Raw genomic sequence first — 20418 nt, 5'->3', positions numbered from 1 at the left:
CAGAAAAAGAATAAACAACTAGCAAAGTTGTAGTTGAGTTTTTAGTGTGTCCACACACAAATAATGTTCATGAAATGGAGTATTACAGAGGAGGACCAACATTAACTTTTTAGGTTAAATCTTGTGCAAATGGCCAGTTCCCAAATCTTGAGAGAAGCTGATCTCTGGAGGTAAACTGAAACATTTGCAAAGGCCTAATCTGAACTGTGGAAGAAAAACTGTTGAAGGGGATAAAAATAAACTACTTTCACATTTTCTACAGTTCCAGTATTTTCAGCTTATAACCTTTCCAACTACATTTGAAATCCTTGCTGTCCTTAAATTCACAGGGTTAAAAAGTCATAATTTACAGATAAGATTTCCTAGCAAGTATTTCAACTTCAAATTAGTCACTACTTACTTGTCTCTCAGGTAATTATGTCCTATTTGTCCAGAAATGTCTTCTATAGCAGAAAGAATGTGGTCAAAGGCCTAGGAGAGTGAAAGCAGAATTAGTATCTTTTCAGAAATAAAAGGCATAATTATAAAATAGCTCCATTTATGTCAGGCTAGTCCAGGTGACTATGCAAAATAGCTTTTTTGCTGCTAGCCAAACTTCTCCCCATTTACAGAAATACTAACTACTGTATAGTTTTCATCAAAGGTCCTGAAGTTTCTAACTAGTTCGTTACAAATTCACTAACTATTCTGGAATTACAAGGGTCTCAGCAAGAAGGTACTTAAGTACACTTTTAACATGCAATTCTCTTTATTGACTCATTTTACCACCTCCATACATCAGCCATTATTAGTATCGGTAATTAATCGGTTGAAAAATTTCCCTAGTGTCCTTTCTAGACTTTTCAGGAATCTATACTTCACTCAGGGTAGAATTAGGCACATTCTCCTAATATCTATGGCAAAATCCTGTACTGGGTACATTAGATGGCTGATAGAAATCCTCAGGTTTGTAACCCAATTCAGATCAAGGCAGGTAGAATTTCGTCCTGTTCTATATATAGTTGTTAACATTTCACTCTGAACATTACAGTGATTGCTGTACAATATGCAGCAAGCTAGGTTTAGAAGAACATGGGTGACATGGGTTATTCCTGAATATAATATTAATTACTGCCTTAGGAAATAGCTGATATAGAAGTGAAGAAATTGATACTATAAATGAGTTATCTCCCTCCCGCTCCCTGAGAACAGACAGTGGTCTCTCTCTCTGAAAGCTGCAATTTATACACTTCTAGGAGCACTGTGTCTCCTCAGGCAGTATCTTCTAGAATATTCTAGGAAGTAGGACAACTTTACAATGTGTCAGAATTGACATTACTGCTCAGCCTGCACTACTGACATGTAAAGTTGTACCCCATAAACACAGATAAACTGGGAAAGAATCTTGATATTCAAATATTAAAATATTTGAACAGAGAGTGAAATTTGAATTGCTGGATAATAAATGCATTACGTATTTATTTGGTAGTCTGTTAAAGAATTCCTCAGAAAGAAACTCTGTCCATCACTAAGTTATTAATTCACTTCAGGTAACCAGCATGAGAATCAACAAGATTAGAAGCTCACACAAGAATATGCTAAAATGCCCAATGCGAGATAGACATGTAAATCTGAAAAGTTTATGAATTCAAGAAGGCCATTAAAGATGTTGTAGCCTTCTGTCCTTTAACCTGTACTTGTGCCAAAAATGTGTGTTTTCTCTTACTGAATAAAAACTTCATAATGTTGTGTGAAAGTGAATTGGAAAAGATCATATTTGAAAATCTTTCAAAAATTTAAAAAAAATGCAGGCACACAGAGAATTCATGCAAAATTAAAACTATTACCACTAATCAGGAATTGCAGTATATAATTAACATCTGCACTGGGCAGCAGTATACTCTTTTATGTAATATACAACCTAGAAAGCCTGCTTTCATGTGTTTTCCATGAGTAAGCAATATTTAAGAAGGAAAAATAAACCTATAAGCAAAGAATATTTAAGAAGGAAAAATCAACTTACTTCCACAAGCTCTGCCCTAGCAATCTTCAATCAAATGTCCTCCTCTTTTAGATGAAGAGAGAGAAGTACATCCCAGCCATTCTGTTTCCCAGTACTGTCAGCCCCATTGAATTCTCAAGTGAAAGACCAGAACCTCCAGTTGCGTATCTCCCCACAGGACTTAACCCAAAGACAAATTACAGCTTAAAGACAACTTTTGAAATGTTTGAAGGATTTTGCACTTGAAATTTGATTATCTCATCTCCTCCCTTCCACAAAGAAATTTTCTCTGATATTTTTTTTTCTCTTAAGGCACACTGCAATAATCCAAAAGATACCACAATTTTGTTTAAAAATATCTTACTCTGCCATGAAGTTTCTCATTCAGTTTTGGCTCTCTGAGTTCAGTTTTCTTCACTTTCAGCCACTGTACCAAAGGCTTGATAGTCAGTCCCTATGGATTGAAATATGGCAATAAATACTTAGGAATTACCCTAGACTTTACTTCAGCTGGTCATTCTTAAAAAGAAAGAGGGCATTTTGTCTGTGTTATATGGTGGTTCTCATAATTTCTCAGTTATCTCTGTACCCTTTAGAAGATAAAATGATGCAATACCCTCAGCCACTGGCCTGGACAGGCGCACACTCTCCTGGGTGGAAAACTGGTTGGACGGCCAGGCACTGAGTCATGGTAAACGGAGTTAATTCCACTGGAAGCCAGTCACAAGTGGCGTCCGCCATGGCTCAGTGCTGTGTTCAACCCTGTTCAATGTCTTTATCAATGACCTGGATGAAGGCATTGAGTGCACCCTTAGCAAGTTTGCAAATGACAATAAGCTGGGTGGAAGCGTGGATCTGCTGGAGGGTAGGGAGATTCTCCAAAGGGATCTGAACAGGCTGGACTGCTGGGCTGAGACCAATGGCATGAGGTTTAACAAGGCCAAATGCCGGGTCCTGCACTTGGGGCACAACAACCCTATGCAGTGCTACAGACTAGGAGAAGACTGGCTGGAAAGCTGCCTGGACGTGGGGGTGTTGGTTGACAGCGACTGAACATGAGCCAACAGTGTGCCCAGGTGGCCAAGAAGGCCAATGGCATCTTGGCTTGTATCAGAAACGGCGTGACCAGCAGGTCCAGGGAGGTCATTCTCCCTCTGTACTCGGCACTGGTGAGACCGCTCCTCGAATACTGTGTACAGTTCTGGGCCCCTCACCACAAGAAGGATGTTGAGGCTCTGGAGCGAATCCAGGGAAGAGCAACAAAGCTGGTGAAGGGACTGGAGAACAGGTCTTATGAGGAGCGGCTGGGGGACTGGGGTTGTTTAGCCTGGAGAAGAAGAGGCTGAGGGGAGACCTCATTGCTCTCCAGAGATACCTGAAAGGAGATTGTAGAGAGGAGGGTTGTGGCCTATTCTCCCAAGTGACATCTGACAGGACTAGGGGGGAATGACCTTAAGCTACAACAGGGGAGTTGCAAGCTTGATATCAGGAAAAAAATTTTCACAGAAAGGTTCATTGGGCACTGGAAGAGGCGGCCCAGGGAAGTAGTTGAGTCTCCATCCCTGGAGGTGTTTAGAAGATGAGTGGAAGAGGTGCTCAGGGACATGGTTTAGTGGCAGATAGGAATGGTTGGACTCAATAATCTAACAGGTCTTTTCCAACCTGGTGATTCTATGAACAGACCAGTGGAAAACATATTTTCTATAATAAAAATATGGTAATGGAAGTGTTAAATGTTTCATATACTGTTGAATAAAGTATTTTCTGTGCATATCAGGCGTTTTGTGACCACAATTAAATCTTTTAGAATAAATTTGAGAAAAAAATTCCAACTTGGTACATACTGACATATCTCAATCAAAATTAACATTGTTTTTTTTAATCCAGGAAGTGCAATTTTGTTTGGAGGCTAAACACTCTCTTGTCCCACTGCTTACTGTTATACTTCAAAACAAGGACTCAGGCTCCGGTAGATCAGCTTAATGGCTCTGTTTGCCCATAAAAGGGACCATTGCCTACAGTTATTCACATGAGGTGAAGGATGTTTAATCAGATATTAACTTGAGAGCTATTAATACCAAGCAGCTAAGACTGAATATTATTTAGCACAGAGGAAATTGTCTTTTGTCCCTTGTGATGCCATATGAAAACATAAAATAGGATCTTTGTAACTAAAATTACAAATTCAATCATGCTTTCAGTTCAGTGAAACAATATGCAACCTTCATCTGGGAACTGTTTTAAGCATTTGATATTTCTGAGGCACACCTCCTTGCAAGTAGCACGCTTATGAAGTTAATTACCTGGAAAATTACAGTAAAAAACACAACAACTATAGTTGTGCTGACAAACAGCCGTTTCTCTTCCACTTTATGGTCATCCAGAAGTGCAACCAGCGCAAAAGCAACCGCTCCACGTAGTCCACCATATGACATCACCACCTGGTCTATTATCTCCAACTGGACCATTCTGTAGTGGTTAAGAATCCATGTCTGTATAACTACACCTATAAAAAACCAAATGCCAGCATGTCTAGAAATACCCTTATGAAATGTCAATATCCCAGCCATGTAACAGAAACAGTACCATCAATCTGCTTTCATAACAATCTCTCTACACCATCTACTTCTCCCTCTGTATTGCTACACTGCTAAGGAGGGCACGTAGGCCCATTTGATATCTTCCCCTTTACGTTCAGCCAGAGGAATTGTATAAAATTTCTTCTGTGAGCCAGCAGCTCTTCTGAGAGTGCCATCCTCTGGCATAGGCACTAAAGGTCAAATTCTGCTATATACAGACCTTTGATATTCACAGTTGAGAAAACCAGAATTTCTAGCACTAGTCAGTCGTATGCACAGGGTCTTTTAACAGAAAGATAAATAGGTTGAAACAGCGTTAGGAAGCAAGTGTGCTATGCTTCGCACTACAAATGACTTATGTCACTGTCTTATGGAAAGTTGTGAGAATGCTGTCTTCAGGTATACAGGTGAGATGATGTCTTCATGACCTAAAGCTCAAGAAATCACAATTATAGTTGTGCAGAGCTCACCAGAGTGCACACTGTACAGAAGGAAAATAGCTTCACCACTCCTGACAGTAGCACAGCATGTGTGTCCCACTGCAGCAGACCAGGAGCGTTAGCCAGTGTAAAAGATAATGCTCTTTTTAGAGAACTTCGACCTTGTGCTAAGGGAAGAACATCTTGTGTATCTCACTGTAAGAAATGCCTTTCATGGAGGGAACCCTGAAAATTAATTCATGCCACCAATCTGACTTGTCTGAGGGTATGAGAGCTACAATTACATAAGGCCCAATATCATCAAGTCTTTAGTAATTTATCAATGCCTAAGTTCAATTACTTTAATGGATGCATATTGTTATTGATGACTATTTACTTAGTTATATATTAGGGCTTATTATAGTTACTTAGTTAATATTTAGTTATTGATCACACTTTACAGTATTGTTAACCACTCATTCCAGGAATACAACAAGTTACAAAGTCAGGATACTGAAAACTTGTCCCAACACCTCACACACATCGGTGGTTACTGAGTGGTTGCTAAATAAACAACGGTAACATACTATTTAGAAAGGAGGAGATGGAACTAGGCCCTTCATTCAGCCCAGGAATCTTTAGACAGGATAAGAATACAGAGTACAGGAAAACTGCCAGCTAGATAGGTGCATTATCTTTTATTTGAATTTAATTCAAGGCAAACAGGCAAATCAACCCATTTAACTTATTTCTAGATATCCATACACCAAATCACTATGTATGTTACTCTCTAGAAGTACTTCATTCTATGGCTTTTTTGCAATTTTAGCTCCTTTCCTATTTCACAAAACAATGATTAAGTAGTAGAACTGCACAGTTGGGCAAATTGTCACTGGTATTTCGAAATGTTTGCAAACTGATACAAACCCAGTAAATTGACAGTAGGTAATCCCTGCCTGCCACAGTCTTATTTACTCAGTTTTCCACCAGTCCCTAGGAATTATTTCTTAACCAGAGAACCTACAGTGTAATTCTGTATGGTCTTACATCACTATGCGCCCCAAACCTGAAGCCAACCATAAAACTAGCTTAAGACAATCTCTTTATTGCCAAATTGAAAGAGCTGAAGGAAAGATATGCCTGACAGGACTCACGTTTTGTAAGGCTGTAAGTTAAAGAACAGAGTCCGTTTCACTCGGAGCTTTTGCCAATACCATGAGCTGGGTCAACAAAGGCTAGTCACTGGGTAATTCCTGTTAACCAGTGGGCTAGTCATATCCCCAAACATCCTCAGAAGTGAAATCCTACTGTATTTACAGGTTATGATGAAGCTTACTGTAAAGATCTATGCTCCTAACCCAAAATCAACCAGAAATTCAACTAAAATAAATGGAATGTTTTAAAAGGAATAAGTCTAGAACTCTTTCTGATTTTAGGGTTGATGTTTCTTTTGGCAAAAGAATACATGATTGCATCAACAACACAATGCAAGGACAGGAATATCATTCCCTTACCAATAACTCTATATACTGAGATGAAGACCAGAGTCAACAGAATAAAAGCTGTATTCCAAGTCCAGATGTCTGGATTTACAGCTGAAATCCCTAGGAACATGAAGATAATAGTTTCTGCTCCGCTGGCCATCATTTTCATGGTATATCTTACAGTTGTAGAAGATTGTTCAGATATGTTAGCCTTGACATACTTCTGACAGCAGATGCCACAGAAAGTTATCCTAGGAGGAAAAAAAAGAAAAAAGAAGCAATTGTTCAGAAAATATTTGTGGTAACATTTAAAATTATTTCCATCTGTCTATCAGATAGTGAAAAAACACAGACCATTAATTCCTAAGAATGATACACTTAGGAGCCATTGTGGAGTCTAATCTAGGTAAAAAATCGTATCTCAAACATTCATCTTGAGGTGACTCCAAGAGGTCTGAAGACAGCATTTCATTAGACTGTAACAGGCCTTAATTCTCTTCAGATTACTATACTGCTTTAACCTAATGATCTGTTTGCAGTATGATTTTCAGATCTTGAATACACTCACAGTAGCATGTACGAACAACAAGCAAAATTGAGAAGAAAGATATGCCAGGAAACAATGCATACTAAAAGAAGAAAGGCCGCAGAGGTACTGAAGCCAAAATAGGCAAGATTTAGACAAGCCTTAATAGCTCAGACAAGACAGTAAGAGCAGCAAATAATTAACATTTACATAATGCCTTAGAAAAATGTTTGAATTACAGATTATAGGGAAAGACATCAATACAAATAGACAGCTATTAGTTAGTGAAATATTATCAATCACAAAGTGGAAAGAGTCAAGTCCCTATTTTTCACAGGAAGTTCTCTTGGCACAGCAGATACTGGAAAACTTGGTTTCCTTTTCAAGGCTGAATGACAGTATTTGTAAATCATAATCTACTGCAGTGTGAGGATAGTATAACCTTCACTAGAATACTCAGCATAAGCTTCATGAGTGTCAAATTCTGTAGCTGTCATTTATGTCTGTCTTTTCAAGGATTTTAAAAACCATATTCCCTTCTCAACCCCTTCACAGGCAGTAATAAAAAGAGACTTACGCAAGGATAGAGGAAAGAGAAAGCATGTCTGCTGTGAGGTAGGACAGGTAGGAAATGATAAACACAAATCCAGGCTCAATGATTCTCACGTGCTTGGTGAAACGACTGACCAATGAGAGCAGGAAAGCAAAGAAAATGCCAACCAGTGTCCCACCGAGGCTCACTACAAAGAATGACACTGAAAAACAAAACAAACACTACTTAAACAGTAGAAATATAATAGTTAGAACTAGTATTCATCAGATCTATGGCCAGCAAATAAGAGAAAATTTTGGAAGATCTGTCAAAAATTATTTCTGAAATGCAACAACATTAATTGCTTTTAGGCACTTGGTATGTGAATGCCGCATTCTCTAGAAAATACAAGGTTATTTTCTGCTAAACATCGTCATTTCAGGCTTATTCAAAACCTACATTTCTTTGTACAGTTTTTATCCCACATTCTGTAAACAAATGCTTTTCCAAAATCATATTATAAAATATGTCAAACCCATGGTAAAACCCGACTGAACATGAGCCAGCAGTGTGCCCAGGTGGCCAAGAAGGCCAATGGCATCTTGGCTTGTATCAGGAACGGCGTGACCAGCAGGTCCAGGGAGGTTATTCTCCCTCTGTACTCGGCACTGGTGAGACCGCTCCTCGAATCCTGTGTTCATTTCTGGGCCCCTCACCACAAGAAGGATGTTGAGGCTCTGGAGCGAGTCCAGGGAAGAGCAACAAAGCTGGTGAAGGGGCTGGAGAACAGGCCTTATGAGGAGCGGCTGAGAGAGCTGGGGTTGTTTATCCTGGAGAAGAGGAGGCTGAGGGGAGATTTCTTAGACACATAACATCTCTTACTGACAAACTTTACTCAATGGCAATCAGTGATAAGGAGTGAGAATGCCCATTTGCAATCATGACTTTCCTGGAACGCAGGGTGCAGATAGGCTGAAACTAAGGACGCATTATGAAACAGAAAGAAAATATGTGTAGTTGTTAATTTTGATGGCCTTAACAAATGGATTCCACACCTGTTGAGTCTCTCAAAAGAAAACAGTCTGATAAAGTTTTCCAAATATTTAGGAATATTATTTATTTTCTAAATGTATGTATTTTTTAAGACATTTGTCTATGCCACAGAAGTGTTAAATTATGAGTGACAACGAAAATGGCTGAAAAATAACAGTTAAGGACAGCATAATAATAATATATAGTTTAAAAGTCTGCACAGGAGGTCCAACACAGAAAAACAAAGACTGTGCCTGTAATCATTTTACTTAACAAATTAAGGAAATCAATTGCAATCACTTTCAAAATAGTTCTCTTCTGATTTGACACACAGCTGCATATGATGCTGCCAATGTTCAAAGCAATTCTGCAATCTTTTTCATAGAATCACAGAATCGTAGTTTAGATTGGAAAGGACTTTAAAGATCATCTAGCTCCAACCCCTATGCCATCGGCTTGGATGCCTTCCACTAGATCAGGTTGCTCAAAGACTCATCCAACCTGGCCTTGAACACCTCCAGGGACAAGGCACCCATGGCTCTCTGGACAACCTGTGCCAGCACCTCACCAGCTTCACAGTAAAAAAATTCTTCCTAATATCTAATCTAAATCTACTCTTTCAGTTTGAAACCATTACCCTTCATCCTATCACCACACTCCCTGTAAAGAAAAGTCCCTCCTCAGCTTTCCTGTAGGTCCCCTTTCAGTACTCGAAGGCTGCACTAACATCTACATGGAGCCTTCTCTTCTCTACACAGGCGAGGTCTCAGCAGAGCAGAATAGAGGGAGAGAATCACCTCCCTCGACCAGGTGGTCACACTTCTTCTGATGCAGGCCAGGAAATGATTTGCTTTCTTGGCTGCAAGTGCACACTGCCAGCTCATGCTGAGCTTCTCATCTACCAGCACCTCCAAGTCCTTCTCTTTGGGGCTTCTCTCCATGCACTCTCCACCCAGCCTATAATTGTGTTTGGGTTTGCTCTGACCTAGGGGCAGGACCCTGCACTTGACCTTGTTGAATCTCATGAGGTTCATACCTCCGTCATTTCTGCTTTTACATCTTCTACCAAATAAAAAACAGGTTCTGTTGAGCACAAACTTGATCTTTGGGAAGAAGAAGAAAATGCAGGGAGTTTGCTTCACAAAGCAGGTTAGTCTTGAATTTTTTGTGTTGGTCCTTGTATATACATCAATGATGTGATACAGAATTCAATTCTACGCACCTATGCCTTTCACACATTCAGTTCCCGTCACATTCTCTGGACCTATTGTAACAAAAGATTCAAACACATTGTACAGCACCTGAAAAGAAAAGTAGACTAACTTAGTATTAGATCCTGAATTAAGCCTATTAAAATAATTTCATTGTTGGACCTCACTATTATGAATTCTGAATTTATGTATGACCTGAAAGTTCTGTATGGATGGAGGTTTTGCAGAGGTTTTAATTTTTCAAAATGGAAAATGTGCAGCAGAGCAAAAAGTTTTTTTTAAAAACAACATTCCATGCCTTATTTCAATATGACTTCTGTCTATAAGAAGCATTATTACAACTAGATGTGTTTTCTAAAGCACTTCTCACTCTCAAATCCACGTATCTGGCAGATTTATTTAATTGCCTGTATAAGACAAGTGAGATACTCAACAATAAGATGCTAATAGTAAGATATTGGATCGGTTGAACATACATAAAAGAAGTTAAAGGTAGAAGAGAATAAGCTATCATAGTTGTACTAAAGCTTTTAAAATAATGGACACACAATGATAATGCTGAAAGTAAAGAATTCGTCTAATACCTTACCCATACCCTGCCTAAGGAGGTTTGTATGAGCATCCTTCTTGACACCTGCCTGTCTAATCTATTCTTAATTCCTCCAGGGATAGAGGAAAACTTCACTATGGCTTTCTCGGCTTTCCTTGCTGCAGTTAAATTTGTTAATTCTCATCATATTTACCCTACTCATGGCATGTAGGTTACTTTGTTCTGTAAAAATAGCGTTCTATATATTTACATTAAAGAATGCTGCATCACCCTTCTGTCCTCCAGTCTTTTCTTCTTCCAGGTAAGAACTCCGGTTGTTTCAAACTTTCTCATAGGCTGTGCTTGCTGACTGTTGATCATGCTTACTCTTCTCTTCTACATGTTCTTTGAGAAATAACCAGACTTCCTCTTATTTGTAAAGTGTTTGTATTCACATCAAAATAACAAAACCTCTTTTCCTTCTGAAAACCAGTGATGTCGATACTTGAGTTCATCAAAGTTTCTACTAATACCTCCAAAGTACTAATGAGACTGATATTCAAAGGCAATTAGGTTTCTCTGGAGGCCCCAAATGGCATTTTCAAACTCACATGAACAGTCAGGCTGCTGCAAATGACCTTGCAGTGCCTTGCTGCCTTGGTTGCACAAAATTAAAGTGACTGAGGCTGGTGGACACGTCTTACCCTCCTTTGGAGATATACAGAACCAGGAACAGGTGATGATCCAAGAAGTGAACTGAAGTTCTATAGCAACTCAGTTGCACATCATCTTTCTGCCATAATCTGACCCCTGCCCACTAGCACTGTACAACTAAATTATTGACTGTTTTACTCTGAGAAAAATCTTGTGTGAAAAGAAAAGTTTTTCTGATCAAAATAAAATCATTAGTAGACATTCAGGATTGTTTTGTATCTATTGAAGTCTATTAAGTTTCCCTGTTCTTTCTAAATGAAGGAAAACAGAAATTAATGTTACCAAAAACACCTAACCCAAACTGGAAACTTTATAAAATGGCCCACAATTTTTCCTGCATTGGCTCTTTGTTATATATCTGTTTGATAATCACCTGATCAAAGTAGAAGACAGGGAACAGGCATAAGCGCTTCCGTGAATATTCTCTCTCTCATTGTCTATATAGCTGAGATATGTATATCAATTATGGGCATAATGGAAATATGCAGAAAAGAGTATGTGCATTAAAAAAACAACAACAGGGAAAGGCTTAAAATGCCTGGAACTTATTTCAGTAAGTCATGAGAGCCCTAAATGAAGCAAAGGCAAATAAAACAGACAACTGAAGCTTCATGTTTTTATGCTCATCTAACTCATAACTTTTAGGTGACTTACATGTTCCAAACGGCTTACAGAGTTTGTAAGCAAGACAGAAAACACCATAAGATATGCTACACTAGCCCACAAGCAGATACGCACAGATTATACTGTATTTCATTTAAGGGTAAATGCACTTCAGAAGAAGCTCTGTAGAGGTCGGGTGTCTTCAGGAAACATAGCTTGCTTACCACAGTTACAGCATCATTCAGAAGTGATTCTCCAAAAACAATGATGAATAGCACTTCATTGACATGGACTTCTTCAAACACTGCCAGAACAGCTACAGGATCCACAGCAGCAATTAAGCTGCCAAACAGGAGGAAGTCTAGCAGCCCAGCTCTCAGTTGGCCTTCAAAAACAAAGCAAACAAAGCATAACTAGAGTGAGCCTTGTATTATCTACAGAAATGTCATACGGTGGTATTACAGATAATGCAAAATCCTTGAAAATAGGGGTCCCAAGGCACTGAAACCACTTAACAAGTTCTTCATTGTGTCACATTGTATCCCGCAAGGCTTTTTTGGATCCAATATTTAATCAAAGTTGATTCTGGGAGCAGTACAGTCCTTTTCTTATGGCTTGGCTCTTGTATTTGTGTGTGGTATGCTTTATCTGACTTGTGTTAATTAACTCGGGATAACTGAGAACTGACAAGCCAGTAAGAGGAATATACCAGTACTCTTGAAGTAAATGTTCCGATATACTTCATGCCATGGGCCAAGTCTGACTCTTGGTTGCTAAGTACTGCTACAGAGAAGCTTAACTCCACTTGGTGAAGTTAAATACCACTTGTGGCCTACTTATTCAAGTAGATATTCATTGATAGACGCAATTAAGCCACTTGTTACCTAATTATGATTCATGTTAAACCACTGTTAAATGGTCTGCAAATGAACCATAAAAACAGACGAATGACTAAAATGTACCTCAATATATTTGTGTCATAGCTCCTTAGGAATTTTGGCAAGGATTTCAAAATTTTTGCAACTACAACAGTCTAGTGACAAAGTAGCACAGTATTTATTTGTAATTTTTAATCTTCTTTTAGTTATTAAGGTTATTTTGTTCAGTTATGCAAATAAGACTGAGACAAGCATCACTATAATTTCAAAAGTAACAGAAAAGGGAGAGCCACAAAGATCACTTTGCTCAGCTTCCTAAAAGCCTTCCAAAATTTGCCGTCTTCATGGAATCAAGAGTGGTAGCCCAGTAATTTTTTTCTAGGCAACAGATTTTTGAAATAGTAGAGAACAGGAAAATTCCCTTTATGAGGAAGAAAGTTTCATTAAGAGGAGATGAAGCCCCAAATGGTATGAGAAAGAGCAAAGAAGGAATATGTAGAGAGTTCATTCAGTTCAATAGAGTGCAGAGGCCCAAACCCTGAATTACTAGATAGATGTATCAGAAGTGATTTCTATTGATGATGGAGAAAACCATTTGATATTAAATAATTCAGAAGCATGAGTCAGACAATGACATTCAGCAGATCTAGCCAAATGATCAGTACTGCCTATAAGGTACTTCCAGAACCTATCGACTCCTCTAGGAAGAACTCTTATAAGGTAAATTTTCAAATCCAGAATGCTTAGTGCTTGGAAGGCAACTGAAACAGAAACTAGATTCAAAATATTTTTGATGCAAAATGGCATAGGCATATTTACTCAAGAGAAGGACACTTACATGGGCAGCCAGAGACAGGAGTAAACAGCACCCTGCTGTACTCGTGTATGGCAAATAATCTGGGGGAGCTGTAGAAGTACTTATTCACTTCGCTGCTGTCCGCCAGTCGCAGTATCTGCAACATTTTCCATACAGTGTATAAGGACCTTGGTATGGTCCTAAAACCAGAAGTTCATAGCTTGCACAGACTGCTTTGGATTTTTGAAAGGAGAGAGAAATAGTCTTGCTCACTCTTGGACATATTGGGCTGTGAATGAAGACTGAATCTATCCATTTTAGTGTGAGAGACAGGTTGAAGCAGTGAGCTGAAGACCATGCCAAAATTTCTCAGAACAGTCTTGAACCTGAATCTAAGTTATGGTTCCATCAAACGTTGTCCTTCTCTGCCGTGCTTAAGGAAGGAATAAGCCAAATGACAGTTGCTATCAGATGTCAGAGTACAATAGAATGCAAGCTTTTAAAATAAGTTGGCTTATCCTTTTTATATGTCACCAATTACGATCATTGGTACATTATTTGAAGACTTGCAAAGCTAGTGAGCTTGTGGAAAGGTTAAGACACATCTGTAATTACTACAAAACAGTGTCAAGAGGCATGGGGTTTTTAATTCAGACTGTCATCTAGTTCTTCAGCAGCTGGTGAACAATTAGATGCAATCAGCCAGTAAGATTTATGATTAGATATGTCTTCCTATTCTGTGAAAGCAGACTAGCATGGCTATTAGTTACTAATAAAGATGTTGATCTTTTAATGTTTCTTCTGAAGAAGGATTTCTTCATTATTATCAATTTATCTCTTTTTCTTCTGCAAATTAGAGTATCTATAAGGATATCTAATTCAAACAAAGAGCTGGGTTTATGTTTATTTATGTAGGAAATCTATGTAATCCATTGAATTGTGCAGCCTTATATTGAAGGGCAGTACTAAAGGCCCATTTAATAATGAAGTTTTAAGTAATCTGTTTTTATTTCATCTTAGTTTGTCGTGGATATACATTTCTACATTTTACGATATTTTTGACTCCAATTGTAGAAAAAGCGGGGTAGAAACAAACATATGCCACAGAACTTCAACCAGAGGTTACTATAAACTCTTCTAAAAATTGAGTAACTCATCCTTCTCCTCTCTTCAGGAAGTAAGTAACAACAGTGACGCTCTTCAAAAAGTATGCTGCTCAAATTCTTGCTGATGTTTTGGAGGTCAACACAACTTATTTAGTGGATTAATAAGTGTGTGTCATGTAGATATTTTGCAGTCCTACTTAGCTTTGCTGAAGAATGACATAGTTTGAATCACAGACAGGCTTCTCTTGTCCTTTCCATAGCTGAAATCAAGACTCTAGTAGGAGATAATATGTCTTGGTGGTAAAAACAGTTCACCACACACCCACAGTACACCAGTTAATGCTCATTCTAAACATTTAAATTTAGCAGGCATGTTTATTTTTTGCCTTTTACCGGTTGCTTGTTAACATCTGTACTTTTAGCTTGTAGAGCTTTAGCTGTGACCCAGATAGGGGCTGATTGTCCTGTTTAACTATATATTCAGAATTCTAGTATATACCGTCACTGAAAGATTTGCATAATGATGAAGCAGAACACGTAGCCATTAAATCCAGCTCGCACTGGAGAGTTGTTCACAAATTGGGAGAACGAGAGATAAATGCATTTTTCACTTTAAAGAAAATGTTTTGGAAAACACATGATGATTCTGTTTCACATGTCAAAGAGGTCAGTGCTCTTCCTTCAATGATTTTTATTGACATATTTTTGAAAGAAACTCTCATTCATTATAGTACCCAGAAAAGAATGTTCAAATATCTTTTCATTATTTTTTGTAGTTGTTCTTAGAAGCTTGGATATTTAAAGAAATCTTTATTGAATCTGTTGTAATAGAAATATCCCGTTGTCATCTTTTTTGTTCCTGAACTATAATTGTGAAATTATGGATGCAATATATTGTGCCTATAGGCTGAAAGCACATAAAATGTCTTACCTACCTATAAAAGTCAATACTGTCTGCATCTGAACTGTCACCTCTGCATCTTCTAAAGAAGAATTATCAAATGTGAAATATATTAAGGTAAATACCTAAAATGTAAGCTAAATCTATCATAGATGTGTCTTATTACAAATAAGTCACCTAAGTTAACTAGGAGTTACCTAAGACGATTGTCATATGAACAATGTTCATATGTAGGCCACATAGTATGTGGCCTAGTTCTTCCAGACTATTTTCTCTTAAACTGGTTTGAAGAGATATCCTAGTCTTATGCTCAGTTTCAAGGAACTCAGCCCCAAATTCTGCTGCTTCCCTGTGCTGGAGAATAGGAGCGTGTTTTGAGGCTGGAAAACTCTACTATGTTAACTTCAGTAATAGTTAGTCAATTTCTTCATCACAAAAATGTCCTCTGCAATATCTGCAACTTCTGAACAATTAAGGCACTCTTCTTAGCTGGATGGAAAAGGAATTCCATTGCAATGCTCTGAGTCCATTTCACACTGCTGTGGTTATAGAACAGCCCTATGACTAGCTGTTGAGCCGCTCATACCACACAATATAACCCCGCAGTCTTGGCACCACTCACTCAGTCTGGGATCTCAATACTGGTTGCCAAGAACAGAGAGGCACAGGCACAGTTAACACTCTACCTGTACTGGTCAGCTACACTCAGATGAGCCCACTAAGTGCTTTCTAGAAATCACTAACCTAAGACAATTTTGCCATAGAAGAATTCTTGAGCTTCTTCACTACACACACTAAAAAAAGCATAGATATGATGCCTGTTTCAAAACACATGCAATCCATGTGAATTATTGTTCTTCAGGTGATAGTACATAGCTTCTGTGCATGCCACACCTGCTGGGGGAAGAATTGTTCTGTGCCTCTTCTAGCATCTCCATACCCTTGTATGTAGTATGATTAGGATAGAGTGCATCTTACGTGACACTTGGCTCTGTAAGTATTCAGTTACAATTTCCAGACTCAGAAAATAAAATAGAGAAGCGTCATGCCAGACATATCCACTTGGCATGCATTGCTTACTTAATACTAAAGCTGACTGAAGGAAGACAGCTCTAGTGATTGATGGGAATTGTTGGACTTGATGATCTAGTGGGTCCTTTCCAACCTAGTGATTCTATGATTCTATGATTTGAAGGTTTTTATCACTGCAGAAAGAAACAAACCCTCCAGAATTTATTTTTGTGCAGATGTCCATTAGCAGGAAGAATTCTGAGCTTTATTCTGAGAGTGTATGCACACATTTAGAGGAGGGAAATATAAGAGACAGGTTGAAGCTCATTTTGTGCTTGCTTCAGAGGAGATTTCTCAGATAATTCTTAGGTTTGGTAAAAAATGTTACAAATTGCTCCCTTTAAGTTGGATTTTTCTGACGAAAATAATTCTTAAACTGTAAAATATCACCCATCTAACTGCTGGCATGCAGTAGCATTCACAATTGCACCTTCACAGGTGAAACTTACCCATTATTCCTGTCTTATAGACACCATAGAGAGATAAACCGGTTGTGGCAGCATTCCATATTGTCCCAATGACAGCGTACAAAAGGATGGAACCAAGATTTCCAAAGAACAATCTATTTGGCATAAAATATCCAGCATCTAAAACAATGGGAGGCAGCAGATAGAAGAAAAATACAGTTGGTGTAAGGGCAAATGAGGCAAAATGATTTGATGCCCATACGATGCCACCAAGGAGGAGACCAAGAACAATCAGCAGAGCACTCTCTGGAACGACTCGAGTGACTTTGTGGGACAAGTGGAAGACTGCAAGGAAAGAGGAAAACAGTTCGTTAGAATTGGAATGGAGAAACAAATTGAACAACAACAACAGCTGTTAGCTGGCAATTTTGACTTCACACAAACTTCCTGCTTTCATTGATATTAGACCCAAAAGCATGCATGGAATGCATAGGTTATAGACAGTGTCAGAACCGAGCCACTTATAAAATTAGTGGATTTTTCCCAGCATATTTTACTTTTTATGATACTAGTATGCCATTACATTTATTTCCTTTACAGAATTATTTTCTACATACAAGATCCACTTATGGAAATACAGTATTATTTGCAAAGCAATAAGTGCAAGACCGAAAAGAAATGGTAGAAGTGCTGGAAATGTATGACTTTATGGTTTATATCCATTTCTAAAATACAAGTGACCTCCCAACATTTGCCTTTAAAAATGATCAGTATACTAGCAGGTTTACTGGCGGATGGGAGAAGAGTGCTGAAAGGAGAACTAGTTTCAAGAAAACTCTTATTAAATGTATGAGGAATATTACATGACAATGTAGCCTGCAGCAGCAGAATGGAAATGATATCATGGAAGATCCCTTTGGGGCCTTTTCCTCAAACTTTCCCTAGTAAAGATTTCAACTAATTTAGAGGGTTTCTCGAGGAACAGGTGCTTTAGTGGCACCTCCTTCACAAATAGATACATTCGTGGGAAACGGTTCTGCAACAGGCTACTTTCTTCAGTGCAACAGTGTCATAAACTTCTGTATCTTACAGTAGTATGTCAAATCTATTCATAAATGTGAACAGTATTATGTACCTATTATAGAAAAACATGTAATGGTATGGTGTGGTGTGGTAAGACTAGCCGTTAATTAGAGGGAAAAAAAACTAAAGAGTGCCATGAGTGAATCTAAAGACACAGAAAGATGGCAAGGCTGAGAAATAAAAATTAGACCATTCAAGATGACAGAAACACAAATAAGAATGCAAATATACATAGTAACATATGTTTATAGTGCACTTGTTAGGTATCAGCTAAAAGCAAACAAAAGTAGAGAGAATAATAGAGAGAATAGAGAGTATAATAATAGAGAGTATAATAGAGAGAAATCAAGTTGCTTGGGATTTCTCCGAGTTCTTCCTTCAGTTTATCTTAAATATTGATGTGTCCCACGTGGTCTGAACCCTGATGTTTTTGCATACTGACCCAATACATGGGATTTTAATTATATAGCCTTGCGTTGAAAATGCGAGTTTCATTTTAGGAAGAGAATTCCACTAAATCCCACCACCACCGAGTTTCTCCTGGTTTGGGCGTCAGCCTAGAACTGTGTTGAAGATTTTACAATGCTACTGCAAGTTAGCTAAAAACTAGTTTGGACAAGAAGGCATCATGTAGAATTCTGATCTTTTAAGGTATAACAGAAAAATCTTTCTCATGACTATGCAGAGATCTTAGACCAGGTTACTTTACTAAAAGGCTATTGTTCTTCCTCCCAGCCAAGTATCTGTCTAGTCAAACATTTACTAGTTACCTTTTAGAGACTTTTAAGGGCCCCATTCCTGAACTGCCTGTCTTCATCTTGGCTGCATCTACACAAGCAATGTTAGAAGTATGACCCATCATTACAGTAGCCCCACAAAAAGACGACTCCTTCTAGTTGTATAACCTCCGTGTCATCATTAGAATAGAAAACACTAAAGGAAAACTGACAACAGCCTGCTTACACCATAAGTAAGCATGAATGTAGGAGCGTTTGTAAAAAAGACTTGAAAACAAAGCCATGTTACTACACAACTTCAGAGCGGGATTAATACAATAGCAATAACATAGAAAAGCAAATTGCATCCAGGGAAGTTGGTTAAACCATACTAGTTTTTGATATATCACCTGTATCATGTAATCAATAGCTGAATAACACTTCACAGAAATAAACACCATGGTTCTTCCCAGTTAGTTGCCACTCTTTGTAACAAAATCCCTTGGGCTTGCATAAGAAGAAGAAAAAAAAAAAGGAGAGGAAATTAAATAGAGAAAACAAACTAGCTACTATTTCATGTGTATAAATTATAGCATTTAACTTCTCAAAAGTTTCTCCTACTGGTCCTTCTTGATACCTTAAACTCCCAGTCAGTGAATTATCAACTAATTTATCACCTCACAGAGTAGGGATTATCGCCTTATCCTGGAAAATGAATGTTGCTGAGCTAGTCTTACTAACCCTAAGTCTGTTTTTCCTACTCTTATGTTTGCAGATAAGCCATGACTGCAAGAAGTTTAAGTTAAAAATTTAAAATAAACCTGTGAAGACTTTTCTGAACTACACATTTGGAAGAAACTCAATGTTCAGCTGAAAATTCATACTCTGTATAATTCCCACCTTTACAATCAAAACCAGTTTCTCCCAGTGAGTGCTGGGAAGTCAACCTGATTTTGGTTATAACACTGTTTCCTCCTGGAAGTCGCAAGTTCCCAGTCTATCAGCTATATCATATCTGCTTGTGTTCCTTTAATCAGTCAATTAGAGTTATCTGTACTAGATTTTAGTACTATCGGCAACAAATTCCTCTACTCTGTTAGTTTAGGAATGCAGCCTGTGGACAGGAAAGTTATTGCATGAAACGGGGCTCTGGAGAGTTCTTTTCTCCTTTTTGCTTTTGGCCCAAGCAAAATACGAACAATGGACTGCAGCTATTTTAAGGTTACTGCCTAACTAACTGTGCAGGCAGACAGTATGCAATATGATTAACAAAATGTACTGTCTATAAATACAGAAATACATAAAAGGAAAATACCACAAATAATTTAGTTTAATGAAATAGCTTTAGACTAAGATGTAATTGGAACTTAGATCGATATGAATTCATATTTGCACTTAATGACTTTTTTTCTTCTGGCTGTGTGCATAAAATATTTTCAATGAACATTGTGCATTATGAGTAGTCACTGCATTTACAGAAATTGATAGACTGATTAATTCCAAATTCACTTATAATTTTTTTTAACAATTCACAATCCAAAGTTATGTCTCTAATATGTTCTAAGTGTGTTATACAGACATAATAACAGTACATTCATTTCATAAAGTTCACCTTTACTTGCTTAGGAGAGAACCAGAAATGGTCCCACAAAATGAATTTTGTCCCCATGACAAAGTTGAAGTATTGCAAGTTTTAATTACATCTAAATGTAATTAACACCTAGCATGACTAGGCACTTCACCTGACTGAAATGCAGAAGGAATTTAGCCTGTTACTATTGTGAAAGAAATTACAAATACCAGAAAGGACAGTATGCAGTACTGCTCAGACAAATTACTCTGTGAGGGAC

The 20418-nt window shown here is 38.0% G+C and overlaps 2 protein-coding genes across 2 annotated transcripts in view; one reads left to right on the top strand and one right to left on the bottom strand.

Annotated features, from left to right (window-relative positions):
* The window catches only part of CIDEA (cell death inducing DFFA like effector a), a 557707-nt gene that overhangs the window by 379077 nt on the left and 158212 nt on the right, over positions 1–20418 (top strand). The window lies entirely within an intron of this gene.
* The window catches only part of SLC9A3 (solute carrier family 9 member A3), a 53872-nt gene that overhangs the window by 12196 nt on the left and 21258 nt on the right, over positions 1–20418 (bottom strand). The window contains exons 2-9 of the mRNA XM_069853777.1: positions 16812–17114; positions 11835–11995; positions 9776–9854; positions 7567–7744; positions 6494–6714; positions 4285–4487; positions 2346–2435; positions 401–471 (exon numbers count right to left, since the gene is read on the bottom strand). Of these exons, the coding sequence (XP_069709878.1) occupies positions 401–471; positions 2346–2435; positions 4285–4487; positions 6494–6714; positions 7567–7744; positions 9776–9854; positions 11835–11995; positions 16812–17114 (1306 nt within the window). The remainder of the gene's footprint in view (positions 1–400; positions 472–2345; positions 2436–4284; positions 4488–6493; positions 6715–7566; positions 7745–9775; positions 9855–11834; positions 11996–16811; positions 17115–20418) is intronic.

This window comes from Phaenicophaeus curvirostris, chromosome 3 (genome assembly GCF_032191515.1).
Source record: "Phaenicophaeus curvirostris isolate KB17595 chromosome 3, BPBGC_Pcur_1.0, whole genome shotgun sequence".
In the NCBI taxonomy this organism is placed as follows: Eukaryota; Metazoa; Chordata; class Aves; order Cuculiformes; family Cuculidae; genus Phaenicophaeus; species Phaenicophaeus curvirostris.
The sequence above is the reverse complement of the archived record's forward strand: the minus strand, read 5'-3'. Positions and strand labels throughout refer to the sequence as shown.